The sequence below is a fragment of the Camelus ferus genome, chromosome 1, assembly GCF_009834535.1.
Source record: "Camelus ferus isolate YT-003-E chromosome 1, BCGSAC_Cfer_1.0, whole genome shotgun sequence".
Classification (NCBI taxonomy): domain Eukaryota; kingdom Metazoa; phylum Chordata; class Mammalia; order Artiodactyla; family Camelidae; genus Camelus; species Camelus ferus.
The window spans coordinates 5,173,264-5,193,571 of NC_045696.1; the positions used below are offsets into that span (position 1 = coordinate 5,173,264).

A 20,308-nucleotide genomic window follows, 5' to 3' on the forward strand; every position below is an offset into this window, starting at 1 on the left:
CTTGCCTCACGGTGACAAAGGCAGTCCTCAGACAAAGACCCGGGAGTCCTGCAGGGTCGCATGGTGTCCGGGGACAGAGCGCCCCAAGCCCCAGAGAGCCACCGGTCAGTGCAGACCTGGGCTGACAAACCCCCTGCCTTGTTTTCTCTCCCCCCACCGCCGCCCGCACAGATCGGGCACGAAGCAGCATGGTCTCCACAGAGAGTGCCTCCTCCACGTACGAGGAGCTGGCCAGGGCCTACGAGCACGCCAAGATGGAGGAACAGCTGCGGCACGCCAAGTTCACCATCACGGAGTGCTTCATATCAGACACATCCTCCGAGCAGTTGACGGCAGGGACAAACGAGTACACAGACAGCCTGACCTCCAGCACCCCTTCAGAGTCGGGGATCTGCAGGTTCACTGCATCTCCCCCCAAACCTCAGGATGCAGGACGAGTGATGAACATGGCGGTTCCAAAGGCGCATCGGCCAGGTGAGACGAGGCTGCGCAGACCACTGTCAAGGGAAGCGCGTCTTCCCAACTCCCACCGGTCCTCTGTGAGAGCCCTTGGTGTTCTGTTTGCCCCATGCTGCGTAAAGAACCGTGCCCCCAAAGCACACGGCAACAGCAATCACTGATTTTGTTTATGAATCAGAAATTCAGCCTGGGCTTCGTGGGGATGCTCATCTCGGTTCCAGCAGTGTCACAGCGGGGTTCAGTTAGGGCTGCAGGAGCCACTTTCAAAATAGCTCACTCACATAGAGAGTCGGTGCTGGGCACAGCGTCCCTAGAGGGGCTTCTCTGCGAGGTGGCTCATGCTTCCTCACGTCATGGTGACTCAGTTCTAGGAGCCAACGTCCCAAGAGACAGTGGAAACTGCCAGTTTCTTCAGGCAGGGCCTGGACACTGACCCATCACTTCTGCCCTAGGCAGCCCAGATTCTAGAGAGGGAGCTCTCTACCGCTCAGTGAGAGAAGCGTCAACAATGTGGGGGCCTGAGGGTTTCAGAAGGAGAGCAGTCTCGCCAGTGAGCCAGCCTTTGGGACTTGGCTTCGCAGAGTGACCCCAAGTGACCGTAAATGGCTAATGTTGGGAAAAGCAGTAGTTTGGTCTCTGCCTTGAGTATTCTGGGTGTGTGGGTGGGAGCTGCCAACTCTAAGACCTGCAGGGCCTGGCAGATCATGTAAATGAGCGAAGAGGAAGGGGAGGGAGGTGGAGGGAGGGGTGGAGACAGGGACAATTCAAGAGTCAGTGACCATCTAGAGGAAGAGGACTCTAGCAGCTCCGCTGGCTGATCCCAAGTGGGGCCGAGGACGAGCGAGTTTCTCCAGAGAAGCAGAAATTTGGGTTTTAGATGGAGACTCGTAGTTTTTGAGTGTTTGCTCGGATATTTGCAAACCATCGCGCGGGGCAAATAAAGCACATCTTTAGGTCGGGTCCACCCCGCTGCAGCCTGGGCTGTGGGTCTCGTCTGAAGGATCGCTTTTTCTTCGTAGCCCTGAAATACCCGCCTGTAGGCTTGGCTTCGTGCACCGGCCTATCCGTTCTTGTTGACTCCAGTTTTATTTCTCTCTTTGTCCCCATTTTCTGAACCACCATACAGGTTCCATTTAAAAAATTTATCTTCTTTTTAAATTACCAAGGTCCCTTTGGGGTTTATGGCATACGGCCAAGCGGCAATGAGCTTTATAAATGCATAAAAATACATAAAATAAGAATTGTCTATCTGGCAACTAATCTTCCAAACCAAGCCAAGATCCCTGCCCACAGACAATAAAGAATGATGGCTTCATTTATTTCCATGCTGTCCCTCTCCTCGGGAAGGGGACGAGTCGTTACTTGTGGGGTGTTTGCATTCAAGTACTGTTGGTTGTTGGCGTTTATTTGCAAGGCAGATGCAGAAAACGGAGGATAAATGCCATGGCTTTTTGTGGCTATGCAGCTTGAGGGCGAGGAAGGCCAGAGAGGAGAAAGGGTGCCCGCGAGCATGTTGTTTAGTCTCGCTGGGCTGCAGTTGCCCCATCTGTGAAATGGGCGTCCCATCAGCACCCGCCATCGGGGTCTTGTGTGAGCTGTAGGTCGCCGGGTGCGGGCATCCCCAGCCTTAGTCGCTGCCTCCTTTACCTGTTGTCAGAGCTCCCACGGTGACTCCCATGATGCTTGGCAGACGTGCTGCCGGCCCCCCCGTCTCCTTCCTTCTTTGGTTTATTTACCTTCCGTGGCCACGGATTGCTGGAGAGCATCCACCTCATTTGTGGGCCTCCCAGTCTGTCCTTCACGCTACCATCGGAGGCACGGGCCACACCCCCGCTGGCAGAGCATGATCCCCTGGGCCAAACGTCCGTCCTGCGCGCAGACCTTGACGTCATTAAAGTCTGCTTCCTTTGGATGGCGTGTCGTTCAACTCATATTGAAAAAAATGTGTGAGCGAGTCCCATGACATTGTTGCCTGGATCCGTGGGAACAGAAAGATCACAGCTAAGTGAGATACAAAAGACTGTCTTAAGATTCTATTTAGACTAAAATGGTTTTCATCTTTAGGTCTGAGTAAGATTTTAAATCCGTGTGACTTCCAATGCCGACAGCCTTTGTTTTGTCCGCTCTAGAGGGCTGTATTATTATTGGACGTTTGATATGCTTTTAGAAAACTAGTTCGTCCTTCTGGAAGCCTTTGTTTTGCTCCTTTACAACAGAACGGAGTTTAGCACGAGACCCCAAGTCACAGTTTCCCGTCCTGCTGGCTGGAGGCTGTGCCCCGGCCAGCGGTCCCCTGAGCGGGGCTCTCACGCCAGTCTTACCTGCAGCTCCTTGTGTTCTGAGTGCTGTCAGCCGTCCAGATCTCTGGACTCCTTCTCCTCGCCATCAATTCTCCGTCTTCTGTGATCTTTTTTTTTTTCCTTCACAGTCTCACACTTCTAAATTCTCTGTGAATGGGGTTAAGTTAAATGAACTTGGCCAGTTTGTGACTTTGAAAAAATAGGAAATGTATCTTAGTTACCTCCGTATTTCTCTCCCGGAGTCTAGCAGACACCTGTCAGCAGGGTGAGTGCTCAAGAAATATTTTTAACTGACATAATGGTGCTGAACATAGACTCCTAACACTGTGTCTGATACATACTTGGTGCTTCATAAACGCTATTGAATAAATGAATGTATCATGATTGTGATGGCAAGATTGGCCAATCGGTTCACATACTGCAATGGTTAGAAATTTTGAGGAAAATGCAAGAGTATCTTTAGGTCTATGCCCTCTTCCAGCCTAACTTGAAACAAAGGGATTTATTTTCTATTCTTGCTCTGAAGTTGAAAGGAAATCTCTTCCACAGATGGGGAAGAGCTCGCCATGAAATGTGGACAGCTCGTACCAAGGCAGGCGTCAGAATCCAGCTTTAGATTTTTAACAACACCTGAATTTTGAATCAGCTGCCTTTCTAGGACTAGTGGATTTTAAATACAATACCAGTCATGTGATTTGTTTTCTTCCCTAAGGCGAGACTCTTTCCGTCTTTAAAAACAAAAAACATAGTAAACAAACAAACAAAACTGTTCCCCTGAGAAATAGCTGGAAGGTTTAGCAGCTTCTTTTCCTCTTGGTCAAGGTGGCTCTGATGCTCTGATTCTCTGACGCCCGTCCCTCTCTCGGTTTCGGGGAGCACCTGGAGCCAGTGTCTCACGTTCTTGGGTTACTGCTCCTTCTTTATTCATGACGCTTATCCTGTGCAGTCAAGCTGCCACTGCAGGGAGCTGCTTAAATCAATTTAAAGCTTCAAATACGCAACCTAATACAGCCTGGCCCCGCCAGCAACAGGAGAAGCACCTGCCCATGAGATCTCTGCACTTAGACCCTGGGACCCCAGCCTTAAACACCTGCACCTCAGCCCGCAGCCCCACCACCATGAACGTGGCTGAGGTGTTCCAGCTGGAAGTGGCCACCGCCTGCCGCCAACTTGCTGCTTCTCTGAACAACCAGTTATGCAAAGCAGTTTGGAATTTTAATTTTAGGATCCAGTCGTCCCATGCCTCATGCTCTTCTGGGTGTGTGTGTTTAACAGAAGAGAAGAGAGAGGAGTGAGAGGCAGCCCCCCTCCCCCACCGAAGGCCCAGCGGACCTCTGCTCAGGTCACACCCCCACAAAGGCTGGCCTTGCTCTCAGCTGTCCTCGTGACGTGCTCTTCTCCCCTCGAAGCCTGCGTGGCTCTCCTGTTGGCTCATGAATCAGAATGATCCACAGAGCTTCACTGCCAAGCGACCCCCTCCCCTACCTGCATCTCCCTCACCACCTGAGGACTTGAGCTCCGCTCCTGGCAGGTAAACGGGTGCAGGGCTCCCACCTCAGGACCCAAGTGTCACACCCCTTCCCTTCAAGCAAGAATATTCCTTCTTTCTTTTTCTCCTTGGGTCGGGGGCTGCCCCCACCCCCATGAGGGGCTTACATCCTCCTTCTCTTCTTGGCACATCGTTAAAATTCAATTTTGAAATTTCTGTCATGAATGTGATTCCAAGAGCTACGGCAAGGGTCTCATGTGCAACTATCTTGGATGCCTGCACACACAGTCACGCACACACACGCATGCGCGCACACCGCACGCTGCTGTGTTCCCCTGGCCTCCGCCTTCTAGACACGGCCCTGCTCCTCCCCCCACACCGTCCCTGCTCCCCTCGCCCTCAGTGTGCGCTTCCTGGCGCCCATTCCAGGACTGGCCCTGCTGTCAGAGCCGGGGAGTCAACAGTAGGCAAAATTCACAAAGACCCCACTTGGAAGGAGCTTATATTCCTGGGGGGTGCCAGACACTAACCCAGTAAACAGGTAATATTGTTTCAGATCATGGTCGGTGCTGGGAAGAGAAGTAAACCGAGGAGGGGGATGAAGTCTGGCAGGAGGCGTTTTGGAGACGGGAGTGGAGACAGGAGTGATCGGCAGTCAGTCGCGGGGGGCGGGGGGAGGGGAGCCCCTGAGGGCCAGTGGTCCAGGCCAAGGGAGGAGCGGAGAGAAAGGCGGATAGTAATGAACTTGGCATCCCCATCACAGAAGGGGAGTTCCCTCTGAGCTGCCAAAAGTGAAACTTTCTAACAGTCCCACCTAAAGTTAGAAGTTAAACTTAGAAGGACCTGGGGCCATGAAGCGCCTTTGAATATTGCTATTCACGCAGCTCTAGGTCGACCTAAACATTTGAATGTGCCCATTCCAGCTGGCTTCCTGCTAGAAAACCAAGCCTCCCCGATGCGCGTTGGCAATTTTGTCTTCTTAAGGACCCGTCTGTAATTTTAGTCTGTTCTTTGTCGATGTCCCTCAGACACATAAAGCGATGGCAGGACTTGTTCCGAGGGTCCCAGGCTTGGAACTGTCAGCCCGCCTGCCTGTCGCCCCCGCCTGCTTACAGCCCCGAAGCCCCGAGCCGACTTCGTGCTCCCGCTGTTTTATTGCTGCAGCCCCAGCTACACAGAGATTTGCTCTCTCATTCTCTTTTTTAAAAATATTTTTATTGAAGTATAGTCAGTTTACAATGTTGTATCAATTTCTGGTGTACAGCACAGTACTTCAGTCATATAGGGACGTACATTTATTCGTTTTCGTGTGCTTTTTAACCATAAGTTACTATAAGATATTGAATATAGCTCCCTGTGCTACACAGTATAAACTCATTGTTTATCTAGTTTATACATAGTAGTTAGTGTCTGCAAACCTCAAACCCCCAGTTCCTCCCTTCCCACCCCCACCTTTCATTCCGACCGCCTTGGCTCTGGCTTCTGAGCCTGTAGGTGGCTTGCTGTTTCCCTCGGTTGATGTATCAAGGTTCAGCTCCCATTGCTGCAGAAGGTGGTGGAAGGTGAGGAGGGGGCCTGGGCCGTGACGAAGGGCAGGATGGCCACCTGTGTCCTGCTGTGTGACCAGAAGGCAGCTCTGCACTCCAGGGCGGCGTACGGATGCCCAGCAGAGGCTCACCGCCTGCCTGCAAGTGCGCTGCGTCTCCAGATGCCCCGTCCAAACACGAGTGTAATACACCCACTTACTCAACCCACCTCTAGCGAGTATCTTCTCTGTAAAAGATGCCACTCCAGGTATCACCCTAAGACATCAGAGGCATTAAGCCACCCCCTCTAGCAGGCTCCTTATTTTAACCAGAATAGCATGTAGTGCCATAGACAGAAGACAAAGGGTCCCAAAGACACAAGACAGAAAACCGAGGAGGTCCGAGAAACAAGACAAAGCCCAGCTTATGGAAGACAGGGGCTCCTCCCCCCCCCCCCCCCGCCACAGCCTGGTGGGATGTCACGGTAAGCCGGAGCAACCTGAAGGTCCTGAGAAGGTACAGAAGGAAGGAAGTAGAGCGCAGAGGGCAGCCTCTCACCGCGGTCCCGTGTGGGTGCGGCTGGCGCCAAGCTCCAGTGCGTCCTGCTCCCAGGCGGGGACGCAGCAAACCGGGATTCAAGCAATGTAGTCCAGCCCCTCGTGTTGAAGTCCCTTCTGTGGGGTGCAGCTCAGTGGCAGAGCGCATGCTTGGCACGCACAAGGTCCTGGGTTCAATCCCCAGTCCCTTCATTAAAAAAAGTTTTTTAAAATTCCTTCCTTGCCTACCCACTGCTTTCTGGGTAGAGACCTCGGGGGCTCTTGGTAGGCCAGCTTCGTCCTCCTCGACATCTGATCCCTGCTCTCCGAGCTCCGACTCTCTGGCCTCCTAAACATTGATTTCCCCTGCCTGGAATCCTCTCTCCAGCTCCCTCAGGCCTCCTGTGGGGTGACACGCAGGGTGATCGAGATGGGGCTGCCAGCCTCGTGGCTGAGCAGGTACAAGTCCCCCCAGGGGTCCTCCTCGGGGGCACCCAGTGTGTGGGTCCCGGGGCATCTCACGTGGGAGCTGGAGCTGGCTTTGAACCTCATGGACCCTTACCCACGAGGAGCTCCGAAATCCCCGCTGGCGAGTTCTCCACTTGCCCACGTTCTGAGCAGATTTTCCAATCCCACTTTTTATTCAGAAAGACTCAATTTCAGAAGAATGGGGAGCACACCAAGCACAAAGGCCTGCTGCATACCTCAGTGTAGTTTTCAAAGTTCACCAGCGAGGGAGGGGGAGGATCACACCAACGAGCTCTTAAAATGCACGCAGTCTCCCTGGGACGAGCCAAGAGCCGTAACTGAGCCCGCGGACACGGACCTCGATATCCATCTCACATCACTTATTTAGAGTTTTTCCTGGGGGCCATTTGGGAGTGAAGATGCATTTACCGAGAGAGTTCTGTTTACAGGTTTTCATTACCAAGCTGCAACATTAATATTAAACTGGGAAAGTGTTAGATCCTGTCAGCCTCCGGCGTGGGCGGACGCCACGCTCCCCTCTGTGACGGGCTCTTTGATACTGTAGTGTCTTTGCCAGTCTGATCTCTGTGGTTTTTATGGAAATTGCTAGAACTCGAGGAAGCATCCTTGGCTTCTCACTTTTGCATCAGTATCCAGCTCCATCCAAGCAGAGATCGCAGACCTTGTTAGAAGTTGATGAAAGTTCTTTTTGATGTGTCCCCGGAGGAGACGGAAGCCCATGGGGACGCTGCTGCATTTCCACTCTGCACGACGTTTTGTGAACGCATGCACCTGTCTGCACGGTTGCTGACTAACCAGGAATTGCACCGCAGGGGGGAGGCTGCTGCCATGCCCCCTGGGACTTTAGGCTCCCAGAAATGCATTTGTTCATTCTTTACTTAACCCCATTCCGAACGCAGAGGTGCCTGACCTGTTCTCACAAACCAGATAGTTCAGTGCCTAACAAAAATTCTTTTAGGCTTAAAGGCTTTCGCTGGAAATCATCATGCCTGTTTCCCTTGACTAGAGATGAGAACTGAAACGCGAAGGGGTCACGGAACTCCTGGAGGCAGAGGGAGGCAAAGCTCAGCCGTCTCCCACCCGTGCCCCTCCCGTTGCTCTAAGCTCCCACCTCGTCAGGTAAGGCCAGGCTCGGACCTTCTAACTGCTGCTCCATCGGGCCGGTCCCTTACTTTCTCCCCTAAAGAACTGGGGCCGTAATTCCTTGTGGTCTAGAAGAGGCAGAGGGGTACTGTTCCTTCTTCTAATTGAACCTGACACTTTTCAAGGAAAATTAAAGTGAAATAAAGATCCACTTGGAGTTAGGAACTTGGATCATCTAAACCAGGTTTTCTCAACAGGAGCGCCATTAATATTCAGGATGGGGTGATTCTTTTGGGCAATGGTGGTGCGGGGCTGGCCTGTGCCTTGTGTGATGTTGACCAGTGGACCCCTGGCCTCTGTCTAGAAGACAGTAGCAGCCGTCTCACCAACCCTGACATCCAAAGAAGCCTTCAGACATGGCCACGTGCCCCCTGGGGGGCAAAATTGCTCTCAGCTGAGACTATTCTAGACCGAAGACTTTCTTTCCCCAGTGGCAGGTGGCAGAGCCTGAGCCAGACTCAGGGAATGTGCATCTACGACAGGCTTTCTGAACTGACCCATTCTCATTCTGTCTCAGTGTTGACTTTGCCAGTCTTCTTCCGAAGCTAAAACTCATTCAAGCCTTGCATGTGGGTCTGAATAGACTGAGAAAGTTCAGGACATTTTGCTTTCCTGATAGGAAGGAGGAGCCTCCTGGTTTTCAGCTAAAAAGAGGCATGTTTGATACAGCAGTTTTCACATAAGCAGGCTGAGCAGGGCTGGAAGGCCCCCTGCCGGAGAGCGGCTAGCTCTGAGCGTGGACGTGGGATGGCCGGGGTATCCGTGCTGGTTCAGGGCCGGAGGCCAGGCACCAGTGAGCAAAGCGGTTAGGGACAAAGGGAGAAATCGATGCTGACTTCAGTCTGAATTTTGGGGGATATTAATGGCACCGAAAGTTCCCAGAAGGCAGTGACAGGAGGATGAGAAATGGACCATTACGTCAAATAATAAGGCATAACATGGAAATAGCTAAATCACCTGTCACCCTTCCAGGCATGAGTCAGAGCGGGGCCTGGGCTCTGGCAGGCTGTGGCGAAGGGTGCGACTTGCGGGCTGGGGAGGCACGCTCTCCAGAAATTCTAGGAAGAACCCCTTCCTGTCTTCTGCTGGCTCTGATGGGCCTTGGCTCGTGGCCACATCCCTCCAACCTCTGCCTCCACCCCACGTGGCCTCCTCCCCTCTTTGTGTCTCAAATCTCCCTCTGCTTTTTAAAGAATAGGGGCACTTGCCATTGGACTCAGAGCCCACCTTCAATTCAGGTGATCTCATCTCAAGATCCTTCACTTAATTACATCTACAAAGACCCTTTCTCCAAATAAGGTCACGTTCACAGATTCTGAGGGTCAGGATATGGACCTATTTTGGTGGGGGGCACTAATCAACCCATAAAAGACAGAAATTAAGGTCAAAAGAAAAGTTCCCAGCTCATTCCCATAACTGCAGACCCACTGACATGCTAGACGTCCGCCGGTGAGACTTCCACGTGCGTCTGATAACTAAGGCCTCACCTCCGCCCTCCGCGGTGGGCTCCGGTCTTAGTCCCACTTTATGAATAAGGAAACCGAGCCCAGACTTACACCAGTCAGATGCAGTGCGGCGGTGTCGTCCGGACTCCTCTTAGTCATCACTGTCAGAAGCATTGTTCAGCCTCTCCCGTGAAAAATAGGCAGATGCGGGGCAGGGAGGGTGAGAAAAGCCCGTGCGCCCTGTGTCTGCCTGTTCAGGCGGGAGAGATTGTCACCGCAGTGTCTCACTTCAGTTCTCTGTCCGGCGTCACCCGGGCACGGCTGTCTCGGCGTCTGTAGACGTCAAAGAACACACGATAGACAGACGATTTGAGAATCCAGCCTCCGCACTGGCACTGGGAGTAGCACAAAGGATCGGGGTTTAATGGCCATAAAATGCCTCTACTGAACAGCACTCCCCACCGACTGTTCCGGCGCTTTCTCCCGCCTGAGTGCGTGAATTATTAAGGGAGCTCGCTTGCAGAATTCACACACTTGAAAGGGCTACTTTGGGCGCCAATCAAAAAACATACACTGTTGAAAGGAGCTAATTAGAGCCTCATACGACTTAATAAAGCTTTGCGTGAAAAAGCGGATCTCTCAGAGACACTGAGTATTCGGGGTGCTGGGCAGACGTGCCACAAGCAAACGTGGACGCCCTTGGGTGTAAAGACGTGGTGCCGAGCTTCTCTCCATGATTAAGGATTTCCAGCTCTCACCGAGCTTTCCCAGCTGCCGGCACCACCTCGATCACTCGGTGTGAAGTGAGAGCCCCTGCAGGCAGCGGGCAGCCCGCGTGGGCTCCAGTGGTGCAGGAGAACCACAAACACCTTTGTTCCATCCAGTCTAACACCTGAGCATCCTGCAAGGCAGCTGAGGCCAAGATGCTGTTGCCTTTTCGGGGCTTAATAAGCCCTGTTCGTTCAGTGGGGAGTTGCTGGGCTAGACTCCTTCCTAAATCTGTGGATTACAGACAGGTCAAGTGCTCGGGGTTCAGCTGAGTCTCAGAAGCAGCATATGGCTCTCCGGGCTCTCTTGACCTATATTTTAAAATAACCCTGGAGATAAATGCCTTCCACATTTTCTCAATCATTTGGACAAAATGATTTAAAAAATAATATTAGTTATGTAAATAAATAAAGAGCAAATTAATTTGTTTATTGGACTTAGACTAAAGACAGATCATCGCTTTTAGGAAATTGGATTTATAAAAATCCACAAATTTCAAAATCAGTAAGTTAGGATGTAATAGATTCATATACAAAAAATATTCTTCACACTATGAAAGAATTTTTCAGTTTATTTTTAATGACATCTCTGTTAATGCTTTCATGATATTTGTTTGTAAACAATTACCCCTCGAGAGGGAAGGTTGAAGAATGTACATCACTCCCATAAACAAAGACACGTAATTTTCAATGCCGTCATGAAGTGCTTTAGGGACATAAGGTTTTGCTTTTAAATATTAAATACTTTTACTTCTCAAGACTAAAGCTAATACACAAAGCAAGCATACGCAGACCTTCAACCCTGGAGTCTGTAATGATAACCTTAATGCCACCATCCTTCCTAAGCCGAAGTCCAGCTATATCACATTGCCAAAACCCATTTCACAGTAATGCCAAGTCACATCATTTCTTTCTCTAAGAGTGTTACAGCCAAATTATTGCCAAGGAATTTGTTACTGGGTTTTCCTTTGATCCAGTTCACTGTATGAAGCCACCGTTGAGTCAGAGTATCTGTGATTTCAGTGAGCCAAATCCCAGACGTTGCTGGGGCCCTTTTAGTGAAATAACATGCAAAAAAAATTAATAAAATCCTATAATTACTCACTATCGCTTGGTGGGTTACAGACATTCTGAGAAAGCCAACAGGAAAATGCTAAGTGGATTCTTGCATCGTAAATCCCCAGTGACATCGCAGTGGGATGCAAGGACGCAGACGTCAGCTTGGTAAATTTCCCCAAAATGAAGTCATCGTTCCTCGTACCCTGGGAGGAGAATAAATCTGAAGAGAAGTCAAGCATTTTGAAGATTCTTGTGCTCATTCAAACTGTGCGTGTGCATTTTTTCAGTAGTTTCTCAGCCTGTCTTGCTTTTGTTTCTGGTTTTCCTGTACCACTGAGCAGTCTCTCCCTTCTGTTTAAATGGTTATTCCCATTCCATGAGTCAGCTTGAATTTTCAGAAGCTCTGGGGTTTCAGTTACTGTCTGAACTTCACTACTTTGTTAGCACAGCCAGCCACGGGCAGCCCTGCCCGGCACAGGAGGGCCCTTGTCCCCCACAAAAGGCCCGGCTGAGGCAGGCGTGAGCAACAGTGAGGAAAGCAGGGAACATTCTGAAGCAAAGGAACCTGGAATTGCCAGTTATTCTAGAGTCAGAAAGTGAAGGAATGAGTTCTGCCTTAGACACGTTATTAAGCCTGACGTGCCCACTGGATAGCTCCTCTGGGGTGTCCCCACCCACGTCTAACTCAGCATGTCCGAACCATTCTCTTTTTCCACCAAAACAAGATCTTTCTCCTGGCAGTGCTTCGTAGGGAATGAACAGTCCATCCAGTTCCCTAAGCTTGAAACCTGGCAGGGAGTCGTCCCTGCCCCTCCCTCCCTTCCCCCGGCCCTGCTTGTCCTCAGTTCTGCGGCCAGTGCCCTGCGCCTCCTCCGCCCTCACGGTTTCCCTCCCTCTCACTTCCCGTGGACGTCCTCCCAGCTCAGACCGTCGTCCTGGCTCCCCTGCCTGCACATCCTCCTACCTCGGCTCTTGACTCCGGGACTGTAAGCCCCCAACCTGTTTTCTCACCACAGCTGCTCACCAACTATGCCACAAGGGAGGGACAGGTGAGCCAAGGTGGTGAGGCTCTCAGCCCCCACCATGACCAGGAAGATCCCCCTGCGTTCACCCCAGCGTGCTGCACAAATACCCCTTGTCTGCATGCATCTCGAAGTGAGGCCGGTGGGATGCACTGGGCTGCGGGATGATCACAGTCTATTCCAAAAGTGCCCGAGGGTCGGATCCAGGCTTCAGTCCACCTCAAACCTGGGGGATGTCGTTTGCAACCTGTGTCCAGCAGCTGGGCCCTGATTGCACTCATGCATTACGGGGGGCTGATGAGATGTGTTAAAGCCTTGAACCAGGGTCATAAAGATGGTAACGAAAAGGAATCAAGAGATATTTTGCAAGTACAAGTAACCTGGAGAGGGAGGTGTCAGTGAGAGCACTGAGGATTCAAGTATTAATTTCTGGGAAGATGAGGATGGCTTTTTAAAAGATAGGGAGAAAAAGGCACTTGGGGATGAGTTTGGGAGTCTGGGTAGGCCTTCATTAACTGGGTTGGTAGACTGTGGCATTTAAAATTCATGATGGGCATTCATGTAGAAATATCTAGCAAAGCATCTGAAATTCAAGTCTAGGGCTCAGGAGAGAGAGCAAAATGGAAAAGATGGATATGAGAGCTATTCGTAATGGGATGATGCAGCTCCTGGAGGGCTGAGCACAGGCTACTGGGAAAACCCTGTCTTAGAGGATGGATGGAGGAGAAAACCCTGTCTTAGAGGATGGATGGAGGGCAGGGTCCAGGAAAGGAGAGTGACAGGTGGCAGTCAGAGATGTAGGAAGAGATGTGGGAGCGCACAGTGCCGTGGAAGCTGGAGGCCCAAGAACAAAAGATCAACGGCGTGAAATGTCGGGGCTACAAGTTGGTGAGGACCAAGAAGAAACCACTGAATGTGACAATTAGAGGTCATAGTTGAATCAGGACAGAATTACGCTATTTTACCTTTGCAAACATTGTGCCCTGTGCTTTCTGATGGCATGATACTTTATTAACAAGCCCTAATTATAGATATAAATTAGTGAATATAGCATAGAAAGTGTTATGAGTGTAAGTAAAGGTGATGTAATCATTAAAAAAGAAGTCATAGTTGAACTTCAAAAGAACAGTTTCAGTAGTTGATGGTGATGGCAGCTGTGCCAGTTGATTTTCCAAGAAGCAGATGCCAAGACAGATCAGCTCTGCAGGGGATTGGGGGTGGGGGCAGATTCTTGTGCAGAATAAAGAAAGAGGTAGCAGTGTTACTGAACTCAGGTTCTGCTGCTTTTTGTTCAAGAATCCCACACTGAGAGACAAGTATTAGGTTAAAGGAAAGACAGCTTTACTGAGGAAGCTGACAGTCCTGGGAAGAAGGTGGACTCATGTCCCAAAGAACCAGCTCCCCCTTCTCCAGCTTTTGCTGGGAGATTCTGTAGGGAAAAGAGGAAGGGGCTCTGTGCTGAGGAGAGGGTCTGGGGTCTGTGATCAGCTGGTGGACAGTCTTCTGATCGGCTGCTGGTGAGGTACTTGGGAGTCAGCAGCATCAACATTCTGTTTCCACCTGGTCTGGAGTCTACATGCTGGTGGGCAGCATACAGTTAACTTCCACCTGGTGTGGGTTTTAGTATCTGGAAAACAGCTCAAAGATATGGCCCAGAATATTATCTATATCCTTGAGGAGAAGCTAAAGGCCCTTCACTTTTGTTTAATGACTAAACTATTCTTATTTTGTCTTGCTTGCCTATTTTCCTTCCTTTCTGCATTTTCTTATTTTTCTGATTAAATCTGTCCTTTGGAACTCAGGGAAGGCCTAGAAGGCTGAAGTTTTTCTATAAACAAGAGGCAGGCAGAGGACACAGTGGGGAGGGGGGCAGTCTGTCCCAGGAAGGCCCCACAGGGTTCAGCTTAGTTACAGCAGGAGCAGGCAAGGAGGGCCCACAGACCATGACACAAGGTGTGACACCTGCGAGAGGAGAAAGGGAGGGAAGGAGTGGGCAGGGGGACCCTCAGCGGCAAGACCCTGCTGAGGAGGCTGCAGCCTGCGGCTGGGATGATGGAGATGCCCTGAGCAAATCCCTCATGGAGAAATCCTGCACCGGGTGGGGGACGGGCATCAGGAGACCCTGTCATGTCAGGTAGTGCAGGGAGCAGCCCCGAGGACAGATAGCCTCGGCGTCCGGGGCCACAGCTGGAGTCTGCTCGCCAGCCTCTCACCCCACAGTGAGTTCTCCTGAAGAGGGTGCCTTTGCCTGGGACCATGGATGCCGAAGTGAGAGGTCCTGAGAAGGAAGCAGAAACCCTAATACTTAGGTCTAAGCTGTTCTTGTCTCTCTGTACATGGCACTAACTGAAACAGAAGAGGTACGAGCCATTTAGCAGGCAGGGAAAGCCCAGGAAGGAGGCCACGTGCTCTCCGATTCCACCAAAAGCAGTCGTGGAAACCATGACTAAGTGGCGGTCCAGGCTGCATGGCCCGTGGAAGTGCTGAGGCTCGAGCCGGCCCTCCACCCTCTGTTCCTCGGCATCCGTGCCCCCCTCCTTGAGCCCCGCGCTCTGCCGAGCACCTGCCGCCACACGCAGGGTTTGGTCTAGCAGTTTATAGCCAGTGTGCGCTGTTGCCTTTGATGTATGTTTTTCTTCCCCTGGTGGGGTTTCAAAGGCTCTTGTGACCTCTCTTGCTCTGGTTAAACTCTGACGTTTAAGAGCTTAACTGAATGTGCCATAGAAAAGCCAGCTCTTCCTGTGTCCAGTGGGAGAGCCATGAGGACGATGGCGGGCAGGAGCTCTGACAGGGGCCTCGGGACTTGCACGCAGGTGCTGTGACAGTCCCACCTCTAAACCCTGAGCGGCCCACCACGTGTGCCCAGGGGCCCCCGGCGCCCATTTACCGTGTGAAGATGCCGACTCACCCTGTGTGTCTCTTTCCAGGCGACCTCATACATTTGCCTCCCTACCTTCGAATGGACTTCTTGTTGAACCGAAGTGGTCCAGGCACCAGCAGGGACCTGAGTTTAGGGCAGGCGTGCTTGGAGCCTCAGAAAAGTCGGACCCTGAAGCGCCCCACGGTCCTCGAGCCCATCCCCATGGAAGCCGCCGCCTCCACGTCCTCCGCCCGGGAGGGACAGCAGTGGCAGCAGGGGGCCGTGGCCACATTACCTCAGCGGGAAGGGGCGGAGCTGGGACAGGCGGCCAAAATGAGCAGCTCCCAGGAATCCCTGCTGGACTCGCGGGGCCACTTGAAAGGCAACAATCCCTACGCAAAATCCTACACCTTGGTATAACAGACAGCATGGCTGGACAGCGGTTGTACATACGATTTAAAGAATTCAATCAAAGCTACCTTTTTTTTACGGAATTCCAATATTTATAATGAAAGAAAATTGCCAAAATATATTAAAAAAAAAAGAGAAAATACTGAAAAGCCACAGACAGTGCAAAGACTCTCCTGCCTTTTTTCTGTCTGAGTGTGAGCTCCATCCGCCTGGGCATCTGATTTTTTGGGAAAGAGTCCAGTTTTATGATCTTCACAGGCTATTGCATTTTTACTGATTTTCTACAAAGTGCATGGGGGACTCATTAAACCTTCTGACTGGAGGTTCTATCACACAAGATTCAAGAGAGAAAACAGGAAAAAAAATTTACCCGCTTTGTGAATTTACAGGGGACATTGATTTGGGGGCGGGGCAGCTTTAGTCTCGTTTGCACACCTGTCTTTCCCGTTAGAAGCGGGGTCCTCAGTTTGACCTTCTTCTGTTGTTACTTAGGATGAGTGGCGTCAGTGAAGGGGTAGGGGGGTCAATTTGGTTTTCTTTTTGGTTTATTTTTTAATTTAATGAGATACTCTTTGCATTTTGTCTAAGCGAAATAAAAAAGAAAAGGTGGTCGGCCTTTATTTCCATGTCTGCTTCTCTCGTCTCCTGCTGATCACTGGGTCCCCTTCCCAGGGATGCTGTGTCTGCAAACAGCAGGGCTGAACCCAGAGCAGAGAGGGTACCGAGACCCCGAGCGGCCCGGGATGGCGGGGAGGGGCCCAGAAGGTGCGCTGGGTCCCAGTCTTAACGAGGGGCTGGCGTGTATCCTAACCCCGCCCCCACGTGCTGCCCTTGTCTCCAGTGACGCCTGGCCTTCTGGCTCGACCAGGAGTTGGCAGGCTAGGGCCTGTGGGACAATCCAGCCCACCATTGTTGATATAAATGCAGTTTTATTAGAACAGTCATACGCACCACTGGCATTCTGTCTGTGGCCGTTTCGTGCCATGATGGCGGCGTTGAGCAGTTACAGTGGAGATGGTCTGGCCTTCAAAGCTGGAACTATTTAGCCTCTGACCTTTTATAGAAAAAGTCGGCAGACCCCTACTCTAGAGTCCCTCCCGCAGCTGGAGGAAAGAAGACTGGCCCAAGAGAAGTTCAGGCGCCCTGCCCTCAGGGACCTGTCCTGCCACCACAGGGACTGGGGTCTAAATGAGCAACAGCCCTTCCTGGTGGATGTCACCTCCGCCCCACTCCTCTACACCCAGAGAAGGCGAGTCCGCAGCGAGTCCAGAGTGAGTGATGCTCCTCTGAGACCTAACTTTCTCCTCTTTCCTCTGTTTAAATTATTCACCACATGGCTCATCCTAACAGGGGACTTACTCTTAAATTGTATGAACTGCGCCCTTCTTCCCATGACCCTCCCATGGGGTGCTTTAGAAAGAGCACATAATCCTCACATGGCCCCCACTCCCAGGCCGGACTCTCTCAGGTCTCTTGTCAGGGCTTTGGCATTGACTGGAAACCTTGACCAAGTCGCCCAGGTAGCAGACTGCACAAACACCTCCTCTCCCTTCACATCTGCAGGCTCCCCTCTAAGCCCTCAGCATGGGCTGGGGCCAGTTACTGCCACATGGGACATGTTGGAAACTTTTTTCCTGTCCTCCCTCTCTCCTTCTGTCCTCCTCTCCTTCCATCCCCCTTTTCCATCATTTCTTCCTTCCATTTCTTTTCCAGGCAAGCCCATTTGCCTCCATGGATGCAGTGACACCGAGCATGTCTGCACAGCAGGTCCAGGACCGTGTCAGGACCACCGGCTGGCACTGACATTAGATGACTCCGTGGATGTGAACTGGTCTTTTTCTTGCCATGGCTTCAGAATTCATGTTGACAGCTTATTCTCTGCATCCCCACCGACTCTCACGGGCTTTTTTAATGCAAAGAAGTAAAATGCTACTTTCGGCAGAGGGGAATAAAGCGCTGTCTTTCATCAGTTTAAAACTTCTATATTCTCCAAACTCAGACGTTTACCTTTTATTTCAATTTCTATCTCAAGCTGTGCAAAAATAAAAAATTCCACCTCATGTATGCCTCTGGAATGGATTGTTTTCAATAATACTGCCTTGAAAATGCTCTTTTAAATGAGTTTGACACGTAAGCACTGTATCCAGAAGTCCACCCTACCACTCAGGAAGGGGCCTGTTATACACATCCACAAAGAGATCCAGGTGTGCAGAGTAAAGGGCCGCAGAGTACTTAAAAGACCATTACTGAGAGCAGTAATACTTCTCCTCTGGACTTCTGCCATCTCTAATCTGACTTATAACGCCTTTCAGAGGTCACCTTATTAGTCTGAGTCTGCAACCATATTGCTGTATCTTAGAGTGGTGAAAGCCAGATAAATTCTTTATCTTCTGGCCAAAATCTATAGGGTCAATGGACAATAGCTATTGGGTCAATGGACTGGGTCTCTGAGGCATCCATCTGGCTGGCAGTCTGAAAAACATCCTTCTTCCTGAAGTGAGTGAGGTCTTCTGTTACCCTCCAGCCAGGCTACAGCACTCGGCACTGGTACAGCCACAGGAATGTACAATGATGCTTCCATTCAACGCCCACATCTGCCTGCCTCCTGCTTTGTCCCCACATCTGCCACATCACCCAAAAGAGAAGGAGATGGAGAATGGAGGCGGGAAAATACAGAAGAGTGAGAGGCTGTAAAGCTGGTCCCAGGCTCACCCAGATAAGCTCTAATCCCATTGTTCTTTCTGTCTTTGCTACAGAGAATCTTGATAATATCTTTAGACACTGAAGACACACTGTCATCTCAATAGATGCAGAAAAAGCATTTGATAGAATTGAACACCCATTTATGATAAAAAAAAAAAAAAAGCTCTTACCAAAGTGGGTATAGAGGGAACACATCTCAATGTAATAAAAGCTATTTATGGAAAACCTAAGCCAGCATAATACTCAATGTGAAAAGTTGAAAGCTTTCCCACTAAAATCTGGAACAAGACAAGGATGCCCACTCTCACCACTACCACTTCTATTCAACGTAGTATTGGAAGTCCTAGCCATAGCAATTAGACAAGAAAAAGAATTGGAAAAGAAGCGGTAAAACTGTCATTATACACAGATGACATAATACTGTATACAGAAAACCCTAAAGGCTCCAAAACCTACTAGAGCTGATAAAAGAATTCAGCAAGGTAGCAGGATACAAGATTAACATACAGAAATCAGTTGCATTTCTTTACAGTAACAATGAAATATCAAAAAAGGAGAGCAAGGAAACAATCCCTTTTAAAAATGCATCCAAAAAAATAAAATACTTAAGAATAAATCTGACCAAGGAAGTAAAAGACTTACATGTGGAGAACTACAAAACACTGACTAAGGAAATTAAAGATGACTTAAAATGGAAAGATGTTGCATGTTCTTGGATTGGAAGAATATTATTAAAATGGCCATACTGCCTAAAGCAACCTACAGATTTAATGTGATCTCTATCGAATTACCCAGGACATTTTTCACAGAATTAGAACAAATAATCCTAAAATTTATATGGAATCACAAAAGACCGAGAATTGCCAAAACAATACTGAAGAAAAAGAATGAAGCTGGAGGAGTAATGCTCCCTCACTTCAGACAATACTACAGAGCTTCAGTAATCAAAACAACATGGCATTAGTATAAAAACAGACATATGGGTCAATGGAACAGAATAGAGAGCCCCAAAATAAACCCACAAACACCTGATCAATTGAACATCTTTGACAAAGGAGGCAAGGACATACAATGGAGTAAAGCCCATCTCTTCAGCAAATGGTGTTGGGATAACTGGACAGCTGCATATATGTCAATGAAGTCAGAACACTCCCTCACACCATAAACTTGAAATAAACTTGAAATGGCTTGAAGACTCAAATATAAGACAAGACACTATAAACCTCTTAGAAGAAAACATAGGGAAAACATTATCTGACATAAGTCTTAGCAATGTTCTCCTAAGGCAGTCTACCCAGGCAATAGAAACAAAAGCAAAAATAAACAAATGGGACCTAGTTAAACTTATAAGCTTTTGCAGAGCAAAACAAAAAGACAACCTACGGAATGGGAGATAACGTTTGCAAAAGATGAGACTGACAAGGGCTTGATTTCCAGAATATATATAAATAGCTCATACACCTTACTAACAAAAAAAAAACAAATAACCCAATCCAAAAATGAGCAGAAGACCTAAACAAGCAATTCTCCAAAGAAGACGTACAAATGGCCAATAGACACATGAAAAAATGCTCAACATCGCTAATTGTGAGAGAAATGCAAATCAAAACTACAGTAAGGGATCACCTCACACCCGTCAGAATGGCCGTCATTCAAAAATCCACAAACGATAAATGCTGGAGAGAGTATGGAGAAAAGGGAACCCTCCTACACTGCTGGTGGGAATGCATTTCGGTGCAGCCACGTGGAAAACCATATGGAGATTCCTCAGAAGACTAAAAATAGACTTACCATATGATCCATCAATCCCACTCCTGGGCAGATATCCAGAGGGAACCTTAATTCAGAAAGACACCTGCACCCCAGTGCTCACAGCAGCACTATTTACAACAGCCAAGACATGGAAACAGCCTAAAAGCCCATCAGCAGATGACTGGATGAAGACGTCATAGTATATTTATACAATACAATACTACTCAGCCATAAAAAGTAATAAAATAATGCTATTTGCAGCAACATGGGTGGACCTGGAGATTGTCGTTCTAAGTGAAGTCAGCCAGAAAGAGAAAGAAAAACACCATATGATAACAGTTATATGG

At 49.6% G+C, this 20,308-nt stretch overlaps 1 protein-coding gene across 1 annotated transcript in view; it reads left to right on the plus strand.

Moving 5' to 3' along the window:
- The window catches only part of DSCAM (DS cell adhesion molecule), a 664,279-nt gene extending 648,099 nt beyond the window's left edge, over positions 1 to 16,180 (plus strand). Inside the window, exons 33-34 of the mRNA XM_032462442.1 lie at positions 172 to 474; positions 15,163 to 16,180. Coding sequence (XP_032318333.1) covers positions 172 to 474; positions 15,163 to 15,515 — 656 coding nt within the window. The 3' untranslated portion in view covers positions 15,516 to 16,180. The remainder of the gene's footprint in view (positions 1 to 171; positions 475 to 15,162) is intronic.
- The last annotated feature ends 4,128 nt before the right edge of the window (positions 16,181 to 20,308 follow it).